This window comes from Lathamus discolor, chromosome 6 (assembly GCF_037157495.1).
Source record: "Lathamus discolor isolate bLatDis1 chromosome 6, bLatDis1.hap1, whole genome shotgun sequence".
Taxonomy (NCBI): domain Eukaryota; kingdom Metazoa; phylum Chordata; class Aves; order Psittaciformes; family Psittacidae; genus Lathamus; species Lathamus discolor.
In genome coordinates this window covers 50,838,544-50,864,435 of record NC_088889.1, presented here as the reverse complement: position 1 = coordinate 50,864,435, position 25,892 = coordinate 50,838,544, and the positions used below count along the sequence as shown (strand labels likewise).

Below are 25,892 nucleotides of genomic sequence, written 5' to 3'. Positions count from 1 at the left end.
GACATATAGTAACAGGACAAGGGGCAATGGCTTTGAGTTGAAAGCGGGTAGATTTAGATTAGATATCAGGAAAAAGTTCTTCACTATGACGGTGGTGAGGCCCTGGCACAGATTGCCCAGAGAAGCTGTGGCTGCCTCAATGCTGGGAGTGTTCAAGGCCAGCTTGGACAGGGCTTTGAGCAACCTGGCCTAGTGGAAGGTGCGCCTGACCATGGCAGGGGGCTGGAACAGGATGAGATTTAGCGTTGCTTCCAACACAAAACATTCCATGATTTTGCGAAATAAAAATGTATAGGAAGTTAATTGAAAAAAAAAAGTTATGAAACATTTTGTACATTTGAAATTATTTTACCTTTTCTTCCAATGCCACTGCTGTTCAGCATTATTTCCCATCCCTCTCCTACAGAGATTTTCATTTACTAGTCACAGCCATTCATCTCCATCTTGAATACAGAGACTCAGTACAACTGCTCATTTGGCTGCTCCATACCCTGCTAAAACAATAATAAGAACACAACCTTCAATAGAAAAATACAACAATAAAAACAAAAAAAAACCAAACAAAAACACCCAAAACCAAACCCAAAGAGTCTGAACGTTCCACAATTAAGAGTACTTCATTCACTGTAGCAGCTGAACTCCACGCTCAATAGATCTTAGAAGTGTAACAGGACATGAAGCTGCACAGCCCAGAAGAGCTTAATGAAAATGTAACTGAAAGCAGTTTCCCAAGGAGATCATGAGAACATGAAGGGCTTGATACAGAAGAATCTATATACTTGCAAAACCAGTTATTCACTAGCAAATTATTTACTCAAATAACAGTTGTTTCCTTGGCTGTAGGAGTAAGTTGAATCTGTGTTAAAGAAAACGACAATGGGGTAAAAGGTTGAAACCTACATTTAATACATTTTCACTGTATTTCTCATCCGAAAAGCTTGTAAAAGCTGTCAGAATGGAAAGCAATAGATGAGCAGGAACATTCACATCAGGAAGCAATCCCTATAGAAGAATGGATGCACAGCCTCACAGGCAAGCCAAATGGAGAGCTTAATATATCCAATTAACCAATTACTGTCTGCTAAAACTACAGGCAGATATTGTGACTGCCTTGCTGAGAGTGGGTTCATCTCCAAACTGTTCTCCAGCCCACAGAGGGGCCATAAGTAGGACAAGGACCATACCTGAGCCCTTTCTGCAAGAAGCTGAACAAAGCTTGAAGCCTACAAACTTGGTACTGGCAAGGCTCTCCTGTCATCCCGGAGAAGCTGAGCAGGCACTATGGAGAAGCCACATTCTCTGAACATGAAATACCCAGGGATGCTTCTACAGCTTGCAATGGCCCAGAACTATTTATTCATCAGCACTTGCCTCCTCAGAGCTATACCAAAGCACAAAATCTAAACACACTGTTAAACCTACCAGATTCATTACCAATATCAGTGACAACATAAACAGAGACCCTCAGGCACTTTCCATCTACTCGCACTCTCGGGGCCTTGAAGCCCTGGGACGCACTGGATGTGTACCACATCATTCAGTATGGTCACTCACCACAAAGGCCTTTCTTAAAGACCCTTAAACATACGTGTGCAAACGCTGGGTATCAAAGGGAAACCACCCCTCAGTCAGACCCTGCCACACGCACAAAGCCACCCCCAGGCTGTCCCTCCACCCCAGCCCCGAGAAGCACGACCCCTCTGCACGGGGCCGACTGCTTGCGGCAGGGGGAGGCCAGCACTTACCTACCGGCCGGACCGGGACGGGGCGACCGGGGCACACCGACACCAACCGTCACCCAGCAACCGCCGCCGCGGCGGCGCTCTAACAAGTAGTCTCACCCGGCCCCGCCCACCGAAGCAAGCCCCGCCCATCGCCATGAGGCCCCGCCTACAGCCCCCGAGGCCCAGCCCGCCTCCCCGAGGCCCCGCCTGCCTCCCCGATGCTCCGCCCACCCACCCCTCTTCCTGTCTGGAAGTAGCGCAGGGCGATGGCTGCGTTTGGAGAGTGAGAGTGTCAGCAGCCAAGTGGGGAGAGCAGGGGTGGGTATGGCAGTGAGGACAGGAACTGGACGGGAAAGGCAGCAGGATCTGGGTGGCGAGTGACCATACAGCTCAAGGTGTATGGGGTGGCAGTAGGAGGGGAGTTGAGGGCATCTGAAACGTTCTTTGTGGGCTGACGGATGATTAACCATTGTGCAGAAAGGTGACTCCACACTCCTGTGGTGTGTTGAGGACTGGAAAATACAGCTTGTGGTGTATAACAAGGCTGGTTTCACCAAATGGTTTTGCATTGACTAAAGTTCCAGACCAGAGTGGTCGAAAGACTAGGATGTGGTTCAACTTCTGTTGGTGTCACGATCAGACAGGTCTTTTGGTGCAAGAATACAACTCTAGTCCAGCTCCGTGAATGGCAATTCACTGTTCTTTCCTCATTCACCATTTCCTGGTTGGAGATTGCCATGGCATCATCAGATTCCTTTTTCAATATTCGACTTCGATACAAATAAAGGATACTCACTGATTTATGGGGGGAATTTTCTTGGGCAGCAGAAAATCACATAGGGCCACCAGTGTCAAATGCACACCCAGGGCACAGACAGTTCTAGCACACAGGATTAACCTTCTCCTGTTTAATGAGTTACCATGCAGAGCCATCTTAACTGACTACATTAATAGACTTTCCACTCTCTAAACGAAACAAGTTTGCTTTCCCTTAAGATGATCTGTTTTAAAAAGCAAGGGACTAAAGCACAATGCAGTTAGTTTTCACAGCTCCACTGAGAAGCAGTAATCCATTAAACCAGGTTAATTCAATCATCCAGACTCATCTGTTCATAAATTAGATTTGCCTATTTGAACACACACATTACCTGATCTTTTAGACTTATCACAATATATTTGAACATCACTCTTGCCATTCTCACTCACACTTAGGAGGAATCCACATTTGCACACTTTAGATGTAGGATTCATAAACTGAGCACATAGGAAATGCGATCACACCCTTGGTTTTCCCACATGAAAAGCCTGCTTTTTCATGGGTTTACTTTCAGGATGGTACCCAGTGTTTTCTTGGGAGCAGTCCTTAGCAGTGCTTCTGTTGGGGGCAGAAAGACTGGAGGCCTGAAGGGAAGACATGGAGTCCTGCCTGCCATATAGAAGAGGCTGGGGTTTTAAATGCCCTATTTGCATGCACTTACCCTCTCACACCTCCCATGTATACTGTACCTTTGCAAGGACTTTGGAGAGTAGCAGCTGCTGGTGGATTGCATCAGCATTTCCTCTGCAGCAACATTAAATTTATCCTGCGTTTTGGAAAACGCTATCTTAGACCATAGATCAGGAAATGTGTTGACTCCCCTCTTGCAGGGTCTGACGCTCAATTAACATCAGAGATAATCACCAGGGGCCTCATTTTCCAAGGTGATGAGCTCACTCAACTCCACCTGGTATCACTGCAGTCCAGCTGCTCATCTTCACAGGAAGGAAGGCAATGGGCCTTGACGTGCTCCAGGAAGGTAACATGATTCAGTGAAAACAGCACTGAATCAAGATTCTGCCCCTTGAATTTTATTCTGGACTCTGCCATTTATCTTCCAGGCAACTAGCTCAAGTCACCTTGTCTCAGTTTTCTTCCACAGCTCTTCCTGGGACACACTTCCCAAAGGTTATCCATGGAGTAAGTGTATCTTGTGTGTACCCATCTTTGTGGTAGTCTACTTCTTTCCCTTCTTTTGCTGGAAATAATCTTGTTATGGCCAACCTAGCCTGAACTGTTTGAAACCAAACAAAGAAGAAATGCATCTTCCCATTATTGAGCAAGAGAAAGATCTGGCACAGTTTCAGGGTAGATAGAGGAGCTTTATGTTTGTCCTGCTCAGAGTTACTGTAATTGTGTTGGCACCATTCCCAGAGCTGAGCTAAGGTCAATGAGAAACCTGTAAATTAATAACTGTGAAGCTGATGTGATCTCTCTCCAGGAATCACATTGTACATTCATGAAGCTTTACAGGAGACAAAATTCATGTTTCAGCTTTTATAAGAAATGTTTTAAACTTTTAAATCTTAATATTGACAAATCAGTCCCTGGACCTATTCACAGATGTTGGACCTGATTCTGATCTCACCATCACAGAAACTCCACAAAACAGGTTAGTCTTGATTAATTACATTGCTACTACTAAAATGAATAGGAATCAGGAGTATATTTCTCTGAAAACCAAGCCTGGATGGAGATGTTTTCGTTTGGGTTTTTATCTTACAAAGAAATGATTTGTCTGTCCTCCTGGTTTGATCTCGTCACAAGCAACATCCAGTTATCCTGATTAATACTATTGATTAATAGCTCGTAGCTGTTGCCACTTGCATTATTAACATATAGGAACTCCATTGTGCTACAACCTAGAAATGCAGGTCCAGAAGGGGCTTTCTGATCAGAGGAACCAGTCTTCTGCTATTGCAGGTAATCACATCAGACACATTTAGATACCTGTCAGTCTCTTCCTCTTTGTTCTGAAAGCCTCTCTCTGAAGATTACAGACTGCCTAATTTATAGGCCAAAATTATTTATTGACAAGTTATACCTACTTGCTCTCTTGCCAAGTTATTTTTCATCTTAAAATAACTCTTACCCTCTGATGTTTGCATTCCTGATATATTTATAGGGCCCACTGTCATCTACTCTTGACATTTATTTTGCTAAGTAATACAAGCCAAGCTCAAAATCTCCAGTCATTAAGGACAGGCTCGCAATTCTTTTTATCATCCCATTTTTTCTTTATATAATTTACTCCAGATGTCTTGTGCAGTGGAATAAACACTCTCCTTTCTGTACTGTAAATGTCTGGTATATCGTGGGTCACATTAGCAAGGTCATATCAAATTGGTGGCTCATAATCATTGACTATTAAGATAGGGTTCTTCTTTTTCTTTGTCCTCCCCAGGTGCAAATGCAAGTGGAATGGAAGTCCCCACTGTACTAAAAAGGTTTTGTAAGCACATGACCCTGCATTGTGCACCACTGCATTCTATTCAATTCCTATTACACCAACCCCTTCTTCCCGTCTTCCTCTGATAATTCCCCTTAATCATTAGCAAATGTCATTAGCATGCTTCTGTCTTTTCCAAATGGCACTAACTGAAACTAAGATGAGTATTGTCCAAAAGAACCCTGACTACAAACTATCTTTCAGCCTGACAGTTCTCTTTGCAGCATGCAGCCTAACAGTCCCCATTAGCCAGCCTTGTAATCGCATTTTTGTCTAGTCAGAATCCCTTTTCCAGCAGAGCTATCAATTTCCTTTGGGACACAGTACTGAAGGTGTCCTAAAGTCACAAACTAGTTGTATTTTTTTCATTATCTGGTAAGATTCATCCTCTTACCAGAAGTAGCTATAATACTCTTTTGGTAAACTCTTGACACATTTTCCCATGTCTTTAGTTCTGCTTGCAGACAAAATTTGTTCTAAAATGTTGCGTGCAGTTAGGGGTTAGACTCATGGATGTGTGTTAGTCTACATCTCCTCTATCTTACCTCTCAACTTCTTCAGAACTGGCATGCACTTTTAGTCTTTTATTTCTGTAGCATCATCACAAATGTGACAATTTTGTTCTTTTGGCACAGCAAGGCAGAAATCACTCATTTGCCAAGTGAAGTGTATTAAACCCCTGAAATTTTGCTTTCCCTTGGATAACTTTCATTTCTGTGCAGTTTTCATTAGCCATCTAACACATCCAACACAATAACGCTGCCACAGTGTTGTTCTCTACTGAAAGCAGAGGAACAGAAATTATTTTAGTTGTACATCCAGATGATGATCTAGATGATCTTCAGGCTTGCCCCACTTGGTTTTGATTTTCAATGATTCTTAATCTTTACACAAAAATGATTCAATACAGCTAACCCTACTAGATGAATACGTAAATGCATGTTAAAAGACATTGTCATGGTTTAAGCTCAGGCCGTAAATCCTAAGAAGGAGAAAAAATGACTGCTACTCCTGAACCCAGGACAGACGTGCATCCAGAAACTTATAATTCAAAGTAGAAAATACAAAGCAAGGATATTTATCTCCACTGTATACAAACACAGAAAAATCAAAACTAGTTTGAGATTAAGTGCGGAATTCATCCTGTGGTACTGCCACCCCCATCCAAACTGCTACTCTGCTGGAAAACTCACATCTTCTTGTATTACTTGATAAAGAGAACACTACCTTTGACAATTCCTCTATCTGTTAAGAACTAGCAACTACCATGGCATTCTCAAAGAAATCAGCTCAGGTCTGCAGTAACAGCTTTGGTTGAAGCCTGGACTATGGCATTAACCTCACAATTTCATATGCTTGAAGTCCCTGCATTCGGAAGATGATAGAAGAACAGCTTCAACCATGGCAGGTGTGTAGGACCTCATCCTCAGAAGCAATAAATGAGGCCAGGAGGGAGTAAGAACTGATCCAAAGATCCAGAGGTTGACAGGAGTCTGTGAAATAATTTTATTTTGCTGTCACTGCACCTGGCATGAGAAGAAAGGGCAATGAGAAGATCCAGTTAACAAGAAGTGTCTTTTCTGAGTCACTGAATCCAAGCATTTGGTTTTCACTGGCTTACGTGAATTCATAAGCTGCAATCTAAAAGGACATCTTTATCAGGCAACATACGGCATTTTGTACAAAGCTGTATCTTTTCAAGCTGAACTAGACCTAGAAAGACTTCTGCTAACAGTTTTTATAGAGTATTTTAACCCACACTGAAATATGGGCCATCATTTTTCTTTGTCCTTGCTTCTGTGAACAAGTAAACCAAACTACTGAAGTCACCAAAGTCATACAGAAACTATGTGTGGTGTCTGATGGCAGTCCTGAGCTAGTTTCTGAGTGACAGAGCCTGTCTTCTCTCACTACTGCATGCTCACTCAAAGAAAACAAACCCCCTTCTTGTCTTGGTGGAGTTTTGGGGTACATTGTGGAGGTACTAGCAGGCAATAAAAACAGCAAATGGCACCTTCCCATGGTAAAGGGTCTTTTAAAGAAAGGTAAGCTTAAGGCAGGCTTCAGTTGTGTTGGGATATCTCATTAGCTTAAGCCGTGATTCAGCTCTACTGGGAGGAAAGAACTCTGGTGGAATCCCACTTACTTTCAAGAAATACCCAGTGTAGATGGCACACCAGAGGGTTCTTTCTTTCCTTTGTACTATTGCTTTAAAAAGGCAGGCTCACGACAAAGGGATTCTACCCAGAAGTGTCTGCATAACAGTGCAGTACAGATAATTGATCAGGATGAAAGACATGAGGTAGCAAACGTGGACAGTGTACTGTATTAATATCTGAGCCACCGAGTCAGGATTTCCTAATTCCAAAGGGGTTTATTGCCTAATTCTGCTTTGATTTTAATGAAGAGTTGTAAATAAATGGATAAACAAATGAATTTAAAAATGTAGGACTTCTCTCCTTTTCCATTTTTACAGGGAAAAAAAAGGAAACAAAAACTTACTTATCTGAAAAAAAAAATAAAATACTGAGAACCAGAAAGGCATGCTTGCACTCCGTTGTTTGTATCATTCCTGACTCAAAGATGAATCAATTGTGACTTGAAATGCCTGTGTATATAAATAAAGATGATGGGTTTGTGTCTCTCTTCAAGGCCATCTACCTTTCTCAGTTTCTTTTCAAACTATTTCCTGGTTTTGGAAAGATAAGGAGTGATAACTGTACGCATCTGCTCTTCCAGGGTATGGCACCCTGTCCCAAGTGTATGGAACAAGTCTAAAGCTGCCCTACAGCTGTCAGATGGCCATTTTTATTAAAGAACTAGTACGTACAAAACTCAACATCGTTACAACTGTAGTACCACTATAGAAATTTCATTCAGTTTTAGGGAAATCTTCATTTTAGGGGCATATGTGCTTGCTGTGGTAGAAATCCTCAGCAAGAAAACGTCTTGCTGAGAGGGCTTAAAAATGGCAGGCTTAAAAGAAAAATATAAAAGGAATAGCATTGGCTGCAGGATTAATGCCCTTGGGATACAGAAGGCTTCTTGCTGATGCTCTTTATAATTCACACCTGGTCCACATTGTTGGTGGTCCTTGTATTTCTTCTGGGTTGAATTCCACAGTCAATGATTGAGTTATGACTTTGTTTTCAACATCAAACTAAGAGAAAAATTAATTGATGTTGGAAAGGAGTTAAGATCAATGACCATTTCACCACTGTTTTTCAGGAGCATCACTTGTTCTTCGCAGTGTAAAGAAACCTGTGGCTTCACTGTGCTTTTAGGTCTGTTTTGCCACGCAAGCATTAGTTGTGCAATTCATCTAGCTGTCTTCAGGCAGGGGAACCAGCAGCCTTACAATGTGCATTTGCTTTTTATGCCAATGCAAAGCCGCCACAAAATGCTACTGTCCTGGGTTCAGCAGTAGCAGTCATTTTTCTCCTTAGTAGCTGGTGCAGTGCTGTGTTTTTGATTTTCAGCCTGGGAACAACACCAATAACACCAATGTTTTTAGTTGCTGCTCAGTAATGTTTACTCTGATCAAGGACTTTGTGAGTCTCATGCTCTGCCAGGGAGGAGGGGAAGCTGGGAGGAAGCAGAGACAGGACACCTGACCCAAGCTAGCCAAAGAGGTATTCTGTACCACAGCACGCCATGCCCAGGATGTAAAACTGGGGGCAGTTACCTGGAAGGGCTAGATCACTGCTCAGGTGGGCTGGGTATCGGTTGGTGGGTGGTGAGCGGTTGTATTCTCTTCCCTTGTTATTTCCCTTATCATTATTATTATTAGTGGTAGCAGTAATAGTTTTGCGTTATACCTTAGTTACCAGACTGTTCGTTCCTCAACCCATGGATAATTTCAATTCTTCTCCCCATCTCTCCAGGAGTGGGGGGGAGGGAGAAGGGGGCCATTAGTGAGCGGCTGCATGGTTCTGAGTTACTGGCTGGGCTTAAACCACAACAGCTGCCAAATCAGAAAGGTGTCGATTTATATTCACTTCCCATCCATGTATGAAACAGCAGAGAAACCAGGACTTTAAAAAAAATGAATCAGGACAAAGCACTAGTTTGCATGCCTTACACAATACTTTGCACGCACTTTGCACATGTAAGTTCAAAGCTTACTCTGAATGCAACTCATATACACCAAGGCTTTCAGCCATCACAGCAATAGCACCACTGCGAGCCATGCTATAGACAACAGCTCTGGCAAAGTCCTTCATAAATCCCTGTCATACAGAGTAGGAAATAAAGTGTCTGAGGCACAGTCTGCAGTAGTGGAGGGATGAGATCAGCATGTAGATGAGGGGTCAGAAGTTCTGCAGACTGGAACAAGCACTGCATATTCTGTGCACCCCCGTACACACCTATGTAATCCTGGGGCCAGCATCTATAGCCTATAAGACATGGCTGTCTGTCCTAACATGGTAAGAGTCAAAGTGCTTCTTTTGCCTGAAGTGCCTTGCCCATCCCCAGTGCTCCTGGTAGTGTTTCAGCTTCATGGCCTACCAGGTGATTTGTACCTGCTTCTGGCTCAGCAGCAGTGAATGAGCTGAGCAAAGACAAAAATGGTCATATCTGCTACGTGAAAGGAAACCCTTGACCCTACACATCTGCTTCTGCTGTGTGTAGCCTGGATTCTAGTCCAGCAGATGAAAAGTGATGCAACAAACCACTATCCTGTACTGGGATTTCCCCTAGAATTCAAGAGGCACAAATTGCCTTTTCCATGGGTGGCCTCTTTGGAAAGCCTTGTGATTCATCTGCATTTGGGTCATTGTTGTGTGTAACTTCCTGTAGACTACTAGAAGGAATCCTCTCCTCACAGACAGGAAAGGATATTTCCCTGTCCTCAAAATGACAGGAGAGACCTGATTTCCAAATACTCTCCTTACAACTCTGGCTCTGATTTTGCATAATGTGTGCTTAGAAAAAGGACTATGTACTTTGCTGTTTCAGCAGCTAAGTTAGATTAGTGATGAGAGAAGATGGATTATTAGTGTGCTTCTGTACTTTTTATATACTGTCTTGCATTTTCAGGAAAATTTAGCTCATTTACCTAGCTCAGCATGCTGAGTGAGACCAAGGCAGATGCTTAGGAAGTGTTTCAGAGTATTGAAAACAATAAAACACATGGTTGTCCACACAAATCTTACGCCTACCTCAAACACCTTGCTTGACAATTTGTTTTCAAGGCTGGATCTGTCAGCAGCCCCACTGGCTGGTGACAGCACATGGCAGTGAACACAGCATGTTTTACACTACATGGGATTCAGCTGTGCTAGGAGGACAGCTCTTTGGCCATGAAAACCTGCACTTTATCACTGCATGCTTGCACTTCTGGCTAAACACTCCATCCCAGTATCCTGTTTCCTTGAAACATCTTAGAAGAGACCCTGGGGTAAACCTTTATAGTGTTTTAATAGAAACTCCTAGTGCCTGAGCTGAGTGGTCTGCATTTGACTGAGCAAATCCCTTCAGCAGAAGACAGAAATACAGAATGATGACCACAAACTACTGTTACCTGGGGGAGTCATGGTGCTTCTGTAGTACTGTGGCTCATCTCCATTCACTTCCTATAGTCTGAGCAAAGACCTTGCAGTTCCAGACTTGCCCACCACTGTTAGCCGTGGAGATGGATCTTTGACAATCTCTGTTTCAATCTGGATCTCAATTTTTGGAAAACATAAAGGCGGCAAAGCTAATGCCAGATTTGGCCTTTTCTAGTATGATGAGATGCAGACACTTGATGCATTCAAAAGTATTGCTGTAATGAGACAAGCAGAAGTTCATGCATTGCATTAGCATTACACTAGCACAACTCTGTGCAGTGTTTGGGTCTTGCTGTTTTGTAGTGAAGGCCAATGTAGACAGATACATCTAAAATCCTACCAAGCAGCGTGGTAAAATCTGTTTCCCCTGCAACAACTCCCAACACATTATCACTGCCAGAACCTGTCTTCCTTGGAGTGCACACAAGCCTCCTCTGTCCTGTCCTGCACTGGTTACTCCCTTTGCCATGTTGTAGATGTGCTAACACAGTGACATTCATTAACAGACCATTGGCAGTAATCTTGTGGACCAAACACTTGCAGATGGCTAATTTCAAAGTTATCAGTTATTACTCTCTGCAGCAGTAGATCAGGGTACAAGTTACATTAGTGTTAAAACCACATTTCCTTCTCATTCTCCTTAAAAGTGAGTGGAAACACAAGTGTGCAGCATTCAACTATGTATGCAGTGTTTACCAGCTAGCTCCTGGTTTGTGGAGGGCAGATTTTCCAGGTGCAGTTTACTACTTTCTTTTCTAGTGAATTGAGCAGCTGGATGTATGCCTACAGATGTTTGCATATGACACTTCTTTCTCCTTCAAGATACTTGCTTCACAACACATCTAGCCCTTGGCAACCTGGCAAGTGAAATATAAATACTTAGGGGAGATAAATATATACATAAATAACCATGCCGTTTGAGTGTGATCCCAAACCTACTACAGTTAAAGGAAGCGATTTCAGATCACGTCCACCATCTAGCCTACAAAGAAGTGCCAAACAAACTTGAAGATATTGGGCTTTCCAAAACTACCACCTCCAGAAAGACCGTATTTATAAAATGTTTTTGTGTTGACTCACGACAGTTGTGATAACTCCCGGTCAGTGATCATTAAAATAGAATCCCTGTTCCAGCAGCATGCTTGGCTGCAGCAAGAGCTCAGTGAAACTGTTGCTGCTGCATGCAATGAGTACAGGATCTTAAACCATAGGGTGAAACCCCATTTGTCACAGAGTGAACAACCCAGCAAGGGCAGTTCGCGTACCACACCACACGCCTTCTTGTTTGTGGTCACATGCTTGAATTGCTTCCTGATCATTTACAGGGCAGCTATCTAGGAAATGCTCAGGGAGTATCCTTAGCACTTGCAAGCACAGCTTTCTGATATTTCTGATTTTTCTTTTATTCTGATATTTCTTTTTTAAACCAAGACATTAGGCAAATATGTTAGATGCTGAGAAACAAAGCTCCCTGGGATCACCCTAACCTGCTGATAAGTCTGGAAGACTTCCTGCCGTGTAGCCTGGTGCATGGCCAAGTTCCACATACATGGGAAACAGGGCTGCTTGTTCTGGAAGCGCACTTCCCTTTGATGCGATGGGCAGGACCAGGGAGCAGGAGGGATTTTATGCTTCGGGGCTTGGGTATCTGATCAAGATAGCCAGGGACTAGGGTTAATGACAAAACTCTGGCTGGATAAAGAGATAAAGGAGAGAAAATAAATGAAACACAGGAATTAAACTGAGGAATATTTCAATCACAGTCCCTGAGATGCCAAAGAGAAGGAAAGATCTTTAGAGTAAGAAACATCTCCAACTTGGACATAGCAACACCCGAGTACGTTTCAGCCAGGAAATTTGTACACTGTTTATGCAGGAACTTTATATGATCTTCCCTGCTGCAGCATAATGTCTGCTTAAGCCCAACATTTTAAAATACCTCTGCCACATGGAGATGTGCAGGTGATTCAGTACTAGCGTGCAGACCTCAGCATGGCCCTTTGATAGATGCTGTCATACCTCAGTTCAGCTATGATATGCTTCTGGAGAAAAGCATGCCAGCCAGAGGATAGATCTGCTTGCACCATCACTGCACCTGGCATCAAAGCTTATATTACCATCTAAATTATCTACGGGTATCAGACATCTGTGGATGGAGCTGCTCAAGGGTCTGGGACAGACCTGAGGAACTGTGGGCTCAGGATAGTGTGTGCTGCTCACTGCTGTGCCAAAGCCAGCTGAATGATGTCTCAGAAGAAGGTGCAATTTTTGTGTCAACAACAGGATCATTAATGTGGCTGTCAGCAGGCTTCAGATCAAGTCCTTCTCTTGGAGTGATGCGAAGGGAGCAAGAGAGATTTTTTGCTGAGCCTATAGCTGAGCTCCCCTCCTCTGGACTGCAGCATACAGATGGTGGGAAGTGTGTGTGGACAGAAAAGTCTTTGCTGTCTAAGCCTGCCTGGCTCCTTGCCCAAGTTTCAAATGCAGCCTGTGAGGGTTTGACTTGAGACAATTTAATGGATACTGTGTGGGTGCTGGAGGGAAGAGAAGCCAAGAAAATGAGGGCTCTGTCTGTCAGCTGATTTATTCCCTCAGATATTTAATGCAAACCCTTCACTTCTGTAAATATACTCTTTGTGCTGCTATAGATACGGTATGGTTGCAAGTGTGATACTGTGAGAAAAGGGTGCAATACATGAACCAAAACTGAAGAGTTTTTCAGCTGTGGACCAAATTCCTTACATGTGGTAATAACATTCATGTGATAAATTCATTTTTTTTTCTGCAAACTGGTCATACATTACATGTCAGAATAGTAATCCCCATATATCCTATTCTTTGACCTTCCCTGCAATAGGCCTTTTGAGTCATCTTTACTTGCATTGCTGTTAACTTTACCAAGTGCCTTAAGCTCTCTGAATTTTGATTATTGATTGCCAACAACTGCAGTGATTAAACTGAAGCCTGAACCATCCCCATTACTTAAACTCACCACTTGCCTTTTCTGCTAAACAGATTTCAACAGCATTCCTCTCTTCCCCCTTGTCTGGCTCTTACTGAAAAAAAGAAAATATGCAGGACCGTTTGCCAGGGTTAATTTTTAATAGTGTCCTCACTGCTGCAGCGAATGAAGTCATTTATTATCCAACAGGCAGCATACTAACGTGCTAGGCAATAACAAATGCTAAAGGAGGTGACTCAGGCATAAAGCAATCAGCAAGTTTTACATTCCCACCTGCCAGATGGCTCAGCCAAAGGGCCAAGCATGGTGTTTGGGCTCACCCTACCCTTGTGTCTTCATCTGAGGGACACCTGGATTCAAAGCCACACAGCCAGTGAGGTTAATTTGCTTTGTAGTCATGTGCAAAGCATGCATGTAAACAGAGTCTGTGTGGTCAGCCCTCTTCTCTGCCTGGGCACTCTTTTCCTTTAACGAAAGAGGTTAATATTCCTCCTAGGAGGTCATCCCTGCTGCAGGAGTGTGTCAGCCCCTAAATAACCCTTTGTGATCTCAAGCAGACTGGAGCTCAGCCTACCTACCTGTAAAACAGGTTTAACATTAGTCAGCTTTTTTCTGGAAAAGCTAGGAGGATTACTTCATGTCTGAGATCTCTAGAGGTAAACTGCTCAGTGGCAGAGTGCATTTTAAAAGAGCAGCTGGAAATTAGGGTCACAGCAGGCTGGCAGCCCTGTGAGCAGGTAGAGATGACCACAGAAGCTGCACTGTTCTCATCTTATTACCTAAGACATTACCTAAGATCTTCAGAAAGGCTGAGATGCAGATGATTAACAAACCAGAAAGTAATTTTGAATTACTTACTAAGTAGGATTCATGTTGATTTTACTGCTTTGGGAAGCACAGGGTTGGGCTGCAGAATCTCTTTTGCCATCTTTTCAGAGTGAAATATGGTGGTAATGTAAAGTCCTCTCACCCATGTCTCTATTGCTGTTGTATTTTTGCCTCCACAGAGCAGTCCAAAGGCCACTGAAGAAGTCCATGAATCTTCCCTGTATCTGCAGTAAGCTTGGGATGAGACCTCAGGAAATCAGCGAGAACGTGCTCCTGAACATGCTATAACAAGTTCACTGGCATGTGCTGATCATTGCAGGAGAGCTGGTATAAGTGTGCTCCTGAAAATGAGGAAGATCTTGACTAAGGAGGAAGCAGGTTCCTGCCTAGTCCTCACTGGAGAATGCCAGTGCCACTTAAATGGAGGAAGAGAGCAGCTCTGAGATCATTCTCTCCTGTGTGTTATCCCAGAGAAGCTAGAGAGAAGGTATTGTTTTAATTCACTTTGTGATCATGTAAGTCTCCCAAATCCCACTGCCAGTAAGCTCTTATGATTAAACAGCTTACTGAAGGGAAACTACAGCTAACGCTTTCTACCCTCATCAAAGCATATTGCTAATGAGGACTGGGAAATCATTCACTGCTAATACATCTGTAGATTAACATTAGCTTATTCATGTTTTCATAATCAATGGCTGAAATTCCATCAATCATTTGGATTCATGTAACATTTCTGATCAGTGTTTTGGTATGTTAGTCTCAGTATTTCCCTAACTGAAGTTTGCTGACTGGAAGCAGGAAAGGCAAAGTCAGAAGACTGAGGCCAGAGAAGAAATTTGCAACATGCTGATTTGGGCATCTTAGTTTAGGAATCTTGCAGGACATCTGACTTCAGAATGTTTAGCGTTGGCCCCCTGAAAGCCATCAGACAGTATCTGACTGATTTGTGTGTCCAGACACACTTCTATCACTGTTGAGCTCATGAACACGCGCCTGAAAAGTTACCTAGAAATATACACCAGTCCTGCAAGATGCAAGTAGCTGCAGGTCCTCATCTGTCTTTCACCTTCCCTGATAGAGAGGCAGCAGAAGAAAGAGAATGACTGAATTGCAGACTAAAAATTACACTGGGGGTCTACTTTATGGCTTCAGCATGGGAAAGTTCTTTATTAAAGATCCTTCAGTCTACAGAGTAGCTACATTTTATGTGAGTACTGCTTTGCATCAGCTTTACTTGCTTGTAAAGATGGGAACCGAGGTTCAGGGCAGCTCCCTACAGAAGAAGGGAAACCGGAATTTAGTGAAGAACTTGACAGAAGAGAAGGCTCAGTAGCTTGAGTGTGAGGATGAGAAGGAGTGCTGCGTGGCAGGGGTAGAGACAATGTGCAGCCAGTACATGAAAAAGCAATCAAAGGAAAAGAAACCAGTACTTTAACTGGATAAACACAAATGTCTTTAATTCTATCTAGTTCTACCATGTGTGCATGCCTGAGTCATGCTGCGCAACATTGCTTTGAAATTTCTGAGAGAAACAGATGTAGTTGGCAATTGTTCTTTGATGTTGAGGAGAAGAAAATCTGCATTAGCTGATGAAGAAGTAAGAAGATTCTTTTAAAAAGAATAGGAATAAACTTAGTGTCTCCTCTAGGAGAACACATGGGATGGCCTGAGATTTCAGTACAAGCTCATCTGGTACAGAAGGGCCTTGAACTACACAGATAAATCTGTTACACACCAATAACTGCAAAAATGACACAGACTGCAAGACATCCCTTAGCAACTCATCTGGTTTCCACTCCTGGAATACTGGCTCCTGCTAGCAAAAGTGACAGATAACCCAGAGCACAGTCAGTGATCCAAACTGTACCATTACGAAACTTGGAGCACACAAGCTGAAAAGTGTTCAAACTTTTCTGTACAGTTTGAAAATGAAAACCACACAGGACCTAAATATGACAAAGGATTGTTAAGAAAGAATATGGCTTTCAACTTCTAAAGACCTGAGTTACTGCTGTATGAAAACAAAGGCATAAACCTCTCAGAGTGCAGTGATGTGAGGATCAGGCTCCAATGGAATGATTGACATTCAGTTCAAGCTGACAGGTAACAAAAGCTCCTGTACATATGCCAGCAAACCCAACTTGCAGATTTCTGCATTACTAGACCTCCCACCCTATCTGACCCTTACTGACCTACATTGGCAGGCTCAGCAGAGAGTGGAAGACACAGGACCTTACCAACCGTAGTCACTCTTGGTCAGGTGAGGGCATTTCTGAAAGAATCAGTGTCATTTCTAAGCAACTCAGGCTCTAGAGTCACCACCTGATCAGCAATAACTCCTGGGAAAAAGGAGGAAAGAACACTTGTTGGGGACTTAAGCAGACACCCCTAGGAATAAACAGGACACTTTCTGTAGAGGGCAGTGTGCTTCATATCACACTGAAACTAGCAGGCAATTGTAGAAGGCAACACTGCTCATAAATACTTAGACTAGTAACCTCTATCTTATGTCTCCCACCACCCAGCAAAATCTGAAGTCCAAACATCCCACCATCCACTCAGATGAGGGCTTCACATTACTTACTACTGCATACCATTAGTATAGAGAGATGTGATTGTTGTTCATTCCTATTGTGTCTCTACAAGGAGGATGACTCAGTGGAAATGACCAGTCTTTGAATTACGTCATTTTTGTGCATGTGTTTGGGTTGGGTTTTTTTTTAGTAGAAAAAAGGAATCAGCAGTTGTCTGTATTTTTAAATTGTGGAACACAGACCTCCTTCCACTTCCAAGCTCTGATTACAAAGTCTTTCCCTTCTGTGATTCCAGAGCATCTCATCTCTGCAAGCTTCTATTTTCATTGCATAACTTATCAAATCCAACTGGTAGCAGAATTCATTTCAGTCAACAGGAATCTTCGCTTTCTCTAGCTCTGGTGGAGCATGGGCCAGGCACCTGGCAAGGCACTGCCTGGTTTCCCTGCTTATTTTGAGAAAGAAATCCATGATGAGAAAGATTCTGTCCTCCATCAGACAACCCTCCAAGCCTGATGAGTTTGTTCTGCCCACTCAGAATCTTCTGCAATGTGTCTAATGTGTAATGTGTTTAAAGAAGCCTGAGCATTCTATTTAGTAGAATTTAAGCCAATTTTAATGCCATTATTTTGGGGACTAAAAACAAAGTGGTCCCACTCACTGGTTGGGTCATCTGAAACAAGTGATGTTTTAGAGATAATACAGAGGAAGATTTCCCCCCCCCCCCTTACTGATTGAGTGCTGATTAATTAATTCAGGGGTTTGTTTTGTTAGCTGATTACTGCAAGAGATCTCTCCAGGTAGTGTCCATCTTAAAAAGTCCTTTGAAATTGGGACTGATGGATCTTCTCTTTTCCTCTGTGTGGTCTCTTAGCTGGACTTCAGCTGCCAAATCTTAAGTATCTCTGAGAGTTCCAGGCCCTTGGGATGATGGTACATGCCTACAGAATTTCACAGCTGCAATGCCTCTTGTGGCTATGTCTCTCTTGGTGTGACTGGAAGTAAGGATTAGCCCACAGACTTTTCCCAGTATCTAGGAGGCTGTGTTAAATTATAGTGTTGGATAGTTTTATCATAGTTTCTTTGAGATTATTTTATTTTATCTCATAATTTCTTTGTGCTGCAGAAGACTCAGATTTTCCCCATAGCCTTTTTATAGTCAGTCACTCGCAGTATAACACTTCATTGTCAGGAGTACATTCCAGCCTTGCATCTCCACATAGGTTTACCCGATACATTAAGAGCTTCTCTCAAAGGCTGCTTTCCAAGTCATGCTATTGTTGGGGTTTGTGATCCAGCAGTACTTCCTCTACAGCCTCACCAGGAAGCTAAAGCGGATTGTCCATGAGTCACAATAATTTTACCTGTAAATTCAGTTAAGCCCCCAGGCAGCTGGCCACTCTTTCTCAAGCTTGACACTACTGTATCAACAATGAAAACTGGGAAAGAGTGTTTCTAAAATAAAAAGGTTGAGCATACACTTCATTCCATCACACAGTTGGAGATGTGTTTCTTGTAGCTCACATCAGTAGTCTAGAGATTAAGAAACTTCCAGGTTTTCAAGACTGTCCCACATAAGGCACCCTTTCCAGCTTGGGAGTAAAGCAAACATTTTGTGTATAACCTAGACCCACTCCAGATTTACAAATAAGCCTGTCTTAAGCACAGGGTATTTCCACTGGCTTCTGTGCCTACTTGCACCTATAACAGTTTTCAAAATTGTCCTCTTCTGAGCTAACAAAGCTCAGTTTTTATTTCTTCCCACAGTGATAATTATAAGGGTTTCCCCTCTCTGCCCTTAGCCAATTCCCTTTGCCATTTTTAAATAATTCACTCCCTAACAGAAGTAATCTGCATAACAGTAAGTTTGCCTTCTCGGAAGCATCCCTGTAAAGAGAATGCATTTGAAGACTGCAAGCCTATTCAACCCTCTCTTACAGGTAATTCCAGAATACTCCCATATCTGCAGTTATTCCACAAAATAAAATAAAATAAAATATAAAATAAAATAAATGGAAAGAAAAATGAAAGAGGCAAGGGAGGAGAATGGAGACTGTCAGAGGATGGAAGCCAATTTAATTTCTGAAGAAATTCATTCATCCCTTACTGGCATCTTCAGAGTTGCATCAGCTTGGTGTGGAAATGGATTTGGCCTTGTACTTCTGAGAATCCAGCCTTGTTTCAATTCTTCTGAACACTTCCTTGTTTCCTTCTGACTATACTTCAGTTTTGATCCAAGTATCAGATAGGCCCACAAGGCAGCTAACTTGTACTGAATCTAACATAAACTTCTGCTAACAGGTTCTGCTACTTAGATGATGCATGGCCCACCAGTGAACAAAAATGATAAGGACCCAGCTTCTTTCCTTGCTATAGCAACAAAGTACCTTGTGACAATAATTTTTTGTCTGTTCCATAAGCTGGTTGCCATGGCAAGTTACTTGTGTTACATTGTCAAATACTAAAAGGAAACAATTTGCATTCTCTAGAAAACTCAACATTTAAGAAGTCTGCTGGGTATCTCCTCACTTTCTGCCATGACACTATGCATCCTGTAAGCTCAGGGAGGGATGAGCAAGAAAAACACCCCAGTATGGGAGAAGTACTTGCAGGTTTCTTGAGTCTGGTGTTATTTGCAGGAGGAATAAATTAAAAGATCATGAAGAACATGGTTCTGTGGGGAAAAAGACTCACGGGGACTTCTGTTTCTCTCAGTAGGCTCTCAGAGACAATGTTAAAGAGAACACAGTGATACAGTCTTCCTTCCAAACACTTCCAGAAAGTTTCAGCTCCACAGAAAAAGTATGCATCCAGGAAAATGGACTGACTGAATGCATGGATCACTTGAGGCCACAGAAAGAACCAGGAAGCAATCTGCGTACTTAAAACTTGCTTGTTGTGGTTTGTTTGTTTGTCAGGGGTTTTTTGTTTGTTTTTTAGGGGAAAGAGAGAACAGTGCAACTTGGCCATTGCCTGACTCTTTCTATTAGAAATAACTCTAAAAAAGATTAACACTTCAAAAACAGTGGGGATAGCCTTGATCTGTAGCTGATTATCAAGTTCTGTTGCTAACTAAGCTCTTGGCATAAATTTGTATGCCGCATACTGGCTAAGCTCATGCTTTGTCTACGACTACCCTCTTGCAGAGGTTAAAGTGGGAACACCAACATGGAGTAATTTTTTGGGTCACAGCACCTGCAAAAAATCAGCGACATATGTTCCTAGAGTGAACTTAGAGTGTTGTTACAAAAAGTCATGATGGTAAAAGCATGTCCATGAGTTATGGCCTCTCACCTGCAGGCTACGTACAGCTTGGTCAGTTTGGTGAAGACTATCGGGAAAAACTCAAGGCATGGAAATGACAGGACAGCTTTTCAACCCAGCTGTGGATTTTATTTTGGCAGTATTACTGTGACAGTAAGGATCTTCTGAGATTCTCTCCATGTCGTTTGTAATGCTCTGCATGCCAATGGGCCCAGTATTTGAGTAGCATTCCTATCCTGTCAAGCAAGGCTTGCAACAGTTAGCAGCACTGCAGGATTTCTAGAGCTCTGTGCATTTCTCTTTGCCTGCCTTGAGGTTTGCCATAGATCACAGCAGCTGCACTGATGTCTGATGGGTAGCTGGAGAAGGTTGCTCGCAGTCCAGCTGGAGACACCATGAGATGAGACAGCAGAGTAGTTAGTCAGTAGATTGAACCATCTTCTCCTGATGGCATTTGCACCGCTGTTGCTGTGACACTGCACATCCCATGTTTAAAAGAGAGAGTTCCGTCTTCCAGAGGCCTTAGACAGGCTAGACATTTTCCTAGAATTAACTTCAAGTTTAGAGAAAGGAAGGATGAATCTGTCCAGGCAGAATGTTGTTTTGGTTTTTTTACAAACAGAATGGGCTATAACCTCAGCAAGTTCAAATCTGCCCAGCTTTGCCAAAAGCAAAGGAGCTATGCTGCTTTGCAACAACTGAATATCTTCTATATTTTGGGTTTTTTTTAATCTGAAAATAGAATGGGGGGAAGACATCTTTAAGCTTCATCACTCTCTCTGTCCTTGCAAGTTTGTGTCACCACCCCTATGCGATTGTGTGGTTATGACTCATCAATATGTGATTATGCCTCTGTTTTCCAGCAGTCTGCAAACAAGTAGTCCTCAGGTATGTTATATCCTGATGTGATCTGGCACTGAAGAATGAGCAAGAAAGAGGAAGTTTCGGTTGCATCTTCTTGTATTTCTTGCTTCTTGTATGACACTGAGAAGCCCAAGAAGCACGAAAATGAGGTTCACCCATAGCTGTGTCTATTACACTACATATTTGGTTCTTGCTTCCTGGTAAGTTCTTAGGGTCACCTATGTACTGAAAAATATGAGCCTGCTTTCAAGGTGCTTCAAAAAGCAGGATTTCTGCACGCTCCAATACCCTCCCCGCTCGACAGAAACGGCTGAAACAAGACGAGACAGGTAGTGCAGAGAGGCGGTGCACTGTGCATACGTGTGTCTGCCTGTGAAGAAACCCATCACCTTTGTGTGTGCTAATGTTCCTGCTGTTGGCTTGGTCAGGAGAGATGCTGTGTTTCTGTGAGCTGTGGTTCTTGCATCTGTGGAGAACTGAGAGGTTGTTCAGAATCAGGAGGGCTTGTTAGAAGCACGCAAGAGTTTTGAGGTAGGTTAAAGCTTCAGCCTTTTTGTTTGGACCCGCCTGTTTGCATGCTGGCTTTTTGAAAGTGCTCTGGCAGGTTTGTTTGTGCTGGTGCAACATGTCTGCAAGACCTGAAAAAACCTGCACAGCTCTCTCAACGGGTATCCTTAGAACTCACCTAATCTACACTCGCGACCAGCTCTGCAGGGCATGAGCTTTCTTTTTGTTATGTGTCAAGCGTGGTATCTAGAACAATGGTTTCTAGATCCATTTTCAGATTACTGCTTTTCTAACATAAACAATAAATTGTGGCAGTGTGCTTGAAACATATGTCAGAGTGAACAGTGCTTTTCCAGTACCACAAATGTATACTTTATTTGGCGCCATTCTGCATTCAAAGCTTGATCACTTCTGCATGCTCCTGGCTAACAAGGTTACTATGCAATCCACTATCCACTTTCCAAAGTAACAGGGGAATCATGGAGCCTAACGGTAGAAAACATCTGGTAACGTAAGCGTACTGTGACAGGACTGAAAGTACCCCGCTGACAGACCTGAATTAGTGGAATGAAGCTTGAGCCCATCAAGGTTCACTAGCTCTGACTTAGCGGTGCTCCTTGTGGGATCCAAATACAACCAGACAAGACCCTCTTGCCACACTCGGACCTTTGCCTGTAATTGGAGCAATCCTGTCCACAAGATGCGTAGCTCTGCTGCTAAGCTTAATTGGACCACAGAGACAATTCAGGTGTCTTTCATTTTGTGGCCTAAATCGCTCCTGGATGATTTGGAGCCATCTATTTTCCTAGGCATTTCCAGGGGCCGGCTAAAAGCACCCTGTGAGCTGGGTTTAGCCTAAAGGTTATCAGGGCCTGTGACTGGTAACAAACACTGCATTTCAGCAGCCTCTGGTATTCTTCCTCCAAAACACGCTGCTTGCCAGGCCTCCGAGGCAGCCAAGAACGGCAGCTCACCCCAGGGCAGCGCCTGCAGCCTGCGGCGCGGGGCCTGGCCCGCAGGGCGATGGCAGGGCGGGTGCTCGGCGCGCCGCGTTACCTGGCGGGCCGTGCCCTTCCGACGGCGGCAGCCTTGTTCCGCGCTCGGCAGGGGCAGTCGAGCGGCGGCTCGCAGGCCCCGGGACAAACGGGGCGTTGAGGTGACCTCCCGCCCCCCGCGCCGTGCCTGGGCCCCCTGGCTGCCGGGAGCGCCGCGGCAGCTGCCGGTACCCGCACGGGCAGACCACCCGTGCCGCCAGGGCAAGGGCGGGCTGAGGGGCTCGGGCGGGCAGCGGCCGCCAGGCCTTCCTCTCACCCGGAGCGCGGGGAGCTGAAGAGGGGCCGCGGCGGGGCGGGAAGCACAGCCGCGGCCCCGGCAGCGCACAACGAGACGGTCACGGCTCCCCAGAGAAGGGGCGCAAAGAGGGGATCCCCCGCCCGGGCGAGGCGCCGCCGGCCGACACCCCCTCCCCTCACAGCCCCCCGCCGCCGCCCCGGGGACCGCCCCGCGGCCGGGCCGCGGCGGGCGGGCTGTGGCGCCTGATTGACAGCGCCGCGGCCCACCCGGAGGGCGGCGGCGGCGGGGGCCGCCTATCAGGGGCGGCGGGCGACCGTTGAGCGGCGGGTGGGCGGGGCGCGTGCCCTGGGCGTGTGCGGCGGCCGCCGGCGGGGCGCGCTCCCGCTCCGCGCCGCTGCGCTGCGCTCCGCTCCCTCCGCACGCACATTGTCCGGGCGCGGCGGCGGCGGCGGCACAGCGCCCCGGCGCCCCGTGCCAATGCGGGGCGGGCGCGGCACACCGGGGGAGCCTCCGCCACCGCCACCGCGGTGGAAACTTCGCCTCGCCGCCGGGCCCACGCGCGGCTGAAGCCCCCGGCGGGGCCGGGCCGGGCGAGGAGGAGCGGAGCGGAGCGGATCGGCGGGAGGAGGGCGGGGGGGGAGGGAGGCGATCCCGGCTGCGGAGCGCCTCGTCTTGTTTGGTTTTCCTCCGCTGGAAGGAAAAAATAAACAATACTATTGCTCTGCTTTAAACTTCCGCGCCCCGCTCTCCAGGACGCGCATCCCGCCTGGCGGGGTGGACGAGCCGGTGAGTGACCGCCGGGGACGGGGCTGGAGCTGGGGGAAGGGGGTGGGACGCGCCGTCGGAGAGGCAGCACCCACCGGCTTGGCCGGGCCGGGCCGGCAGCGCCGCCGCCACCTGTTACCGGGGCGGCTGCAACCCTCCGGGAAGCCTGAACCCCCGCCGTGCCGGGGATGGCCCCCGCCGTTCCCCAAGGGGGCGGCGGCGCGGCCCGCGGGTGTTTGGGGGCGGTGGCGCAGACCCACCTGCTCGCCCGGCCGCGCCATGACTCTGCTGCCTGGGCGCTGCCCACGCCGACCCCAGCCCCGGGCAGGCCGCCGAGACACAGCCTCTGCGTCCCCTTTGCCCTGCATCCTCTCCGCCCTCTGTTCCCTGCTCTCCTCTTTCTGCACCCCGTTTGCACTCCTCCTGCCCTCTCCCCGATCCCAAAGCTCAGCCCTCTTTCCTTCTCCCCCTTACTCTCCTGCTTCCCCACATCCCTAAGCTGCATCTCTCTCTCTGCCCCATCTCCCTCCTCTTCCTTGCACCCCCAGTTTGCAGCTCCTTGCAGCTGCCTTCCCTCATTCTCTTCCATCCTTCATGCCAACCCTGTGATGCTCCCAAAAGAGAGCATTGGACCCCCCAGCCTTTGCCAAAGCAAGTGCCTGCCAGACTCTGGCTCCCCCAAGTCAAAGCAACACCCCCTGGGAGAGACCAGCTTCACGTCAGTGCCCGGCATCAGCAGGCCAGGGGTGAGGCGTGGAGGGGGCATGCAGGTGGCAAGAAGCACAGGTACATGCATCTGTGAGCAAGTGAGCAAGGTCCCCGTGTTCCTGCGTGTGTGCATTTCTGCGGAGCTGGTGACGCCTCCCTTCCTCCCAGGGATGCTCGCTGCCTGGGCTCTGCGGTGTTCAGAGGCTGCTTGCTGTCCAAGGGTGTCACAAAGGCCAAGGGTTCGACACCTTCACCCCAGGCTGGGGCAGGTGAATCTGGTGGCTAGCTTGGCTCATACGGGTCCTGCTTGGGGATGCATTTTAATAGCCTCAAGCAGTGAACTCTGGAGTGGCTGGAGAAGTGCTTAGGACAGCTGGGAACAGGATGGTACGGCAGGAATGGCTTGACCCAAGTCAATCCTTGACACAAGTGAAGCCATTGACTATTTCAGTGACCTTAGTCATGTCTCTTTAGCCTGTGCTGTGCAAAGTTGCTCCTGGGTAGATCTTTGAGACGCAGAAGGGGTACAAACTCCTGGTGAGCCTTTGTTGCGACATACCCCAGTCTGGTTGGCATGGGTAGGTTGCGTAGGTTGGAGCAGGAACTGAATTTGAACGGGGAAAAGCACATGAGGCTTTGTGTGGGTTCAATTAAAGAGTTGGTAGAGAGCTGTATGGTGGATATTGGTTTCTTCCGGTCAGGACTGTGTTTATGTATTTATGCTTGCAAAGCTCCAAAGTATTTTGATTTTGCAGCTGGTGATTTGCGTGATCTTCCCAAGTTTGTAACACAGCCATGACTTTGAATCCATGTGTCTAGTCCCTTCCTTCTCATCAAACGTTTCCCCTGTGTGATTAATAACATGCCAAGTGCTTCATTTCAGCACTGGGAAGGCTGATGCTGATTGATTTCTCTGTTCAGTCTCCTTGGTGGGTCTGGAGGCTGATGGGTGTTAGCACTGCAGAAGTCTGCTTTGGGGTGGCAGCTGTCAGCATGGCTTCTTTTTTTTTCTCAGTGAACCTCTTATTTCTTTTAATTAAAAAGAGATGAAGTATGCATGCTGATACCCTCTGTGTTTACACAAAAATGATATTGTAATTAGCAATAATTATCTCAGTTTGGGTTATCACTGTAATGCTTAAACCAGACTTATGACCTGAGGGACACTTTTCTGGCCCAAAGGTGTTACCCTTGGTGTGATTCTCTCCAGTGGTGAGTTTGGTTCTTGGCTGCCATCAGTGGTGAAGGTGGATCAGCAGTGGCAGTAACCTCAGGTTTCTCTGACATCAGCCTAGAAAGTGATGGCCACAGTTTCCTCATTGGGTCTGGTGCTGCTTCATGGGGCTCCCTGGCAGACCTGCTACCAGGTGTGTGGAGATGACCTACCTTGGTTGCTTTCACCCTATGATCTGAGGACTCAAGAGGGCTCTTTTGCTGGGCTGGAGAGGGGAAAAAAAAACAACAGGCTGAAGATCTGCCGATTGACCTTTTCCCCCCTGTAGTTCTCTTAGGGAGGTTTGGAAAAGGCTGCTGGTGCTTGGGAAGGCTTTTCCCTGTGATGGTAGAGGTGCTGAGGCATCCTTGTCCACATGGGCATCTTTCACCTAAGTTCTCTTTAAGATGAG

General features: G+C 45.6%; 2 protein-coding genes and 1 long non-coding RNA gene across 11 annotated transcripts in view; 2 read left to right on the top strand and 1 right to left on the bottom strand.

Annotated features, from left to right (window-relative positions):
• Window positions 1-3,308, bottom strand: part of LRRC56 (leucine rich repeat containing 56) — a 66,617-nt gene extending 63,309 nt beyond the window's left edge. For 3 of the 5 annotated variants that reach the window (XM_065686824.1, XM_065686821.1, XM_065686826.1), the window contains exons 1-2: window positions 1,746-1,832; window positions 353-494 (exon numbers count right to left, since the gene is read on the bottom strand). Coding sequence is in view for 4 of the 5 variants with exons in the window: in XM_065686821.1 (XP_065542893.1) it covers window positions 353-416 (64 nt within the window). In the remaining variant the exon portion in view is untranslated. Of the gene's footprint in view, window positions 1-352; window positions 495-1,745; window positions 1,839-3,230 lie in introns of those variants that run through there. The other 2 variants (XM_065686823.1, XM_065686822.1) reach the window with 2 other exon arrangements.
• Window positions 3,309-3,982: 674 nt separating this feature from the next.
• On the top strand, window positions 3,983-21,831 carry LOC136017996 (uncharacterized). Of its 4 annotated transcripts, none has more exons than XR_010614180.1 (3): window positions 3,983-4,153; window positions 14,512-14,819; window positions 19,585-21,831. It is a non-coding gene; the product is annotated as an uncharacterized LOC136017996 (long non-coding RNA). The 4 variants fall into 4 exon arrangements; XR_010614178.1 differs by having other exon boundaries at window positions 19,582-21,831; XR_010614179.1 differs by having other exon boundaries at window positions 14,512-20,283; window positions 20,994-21,831.
• A 1,483-nt stretch (window positions 21,832-23,314) lies between these two features.
• Window positions 23,315-25,892, top strand: part of HRAS (HRas proto-oncogene, GTPase) — a 43,306-nt gene continuing 40,728 nt past the window's right edge. For both annotated transcript variants that reach the window (XM_065686820.1, XM_065686819.1), the window contains exon 1: window positions 23,315-23,580. The gene's annotated coding sequence lies outside the window, so the exon portion shown is untranslated. The remainder of the gene's footprint in view (window positions 23,581-25,892) is intronic.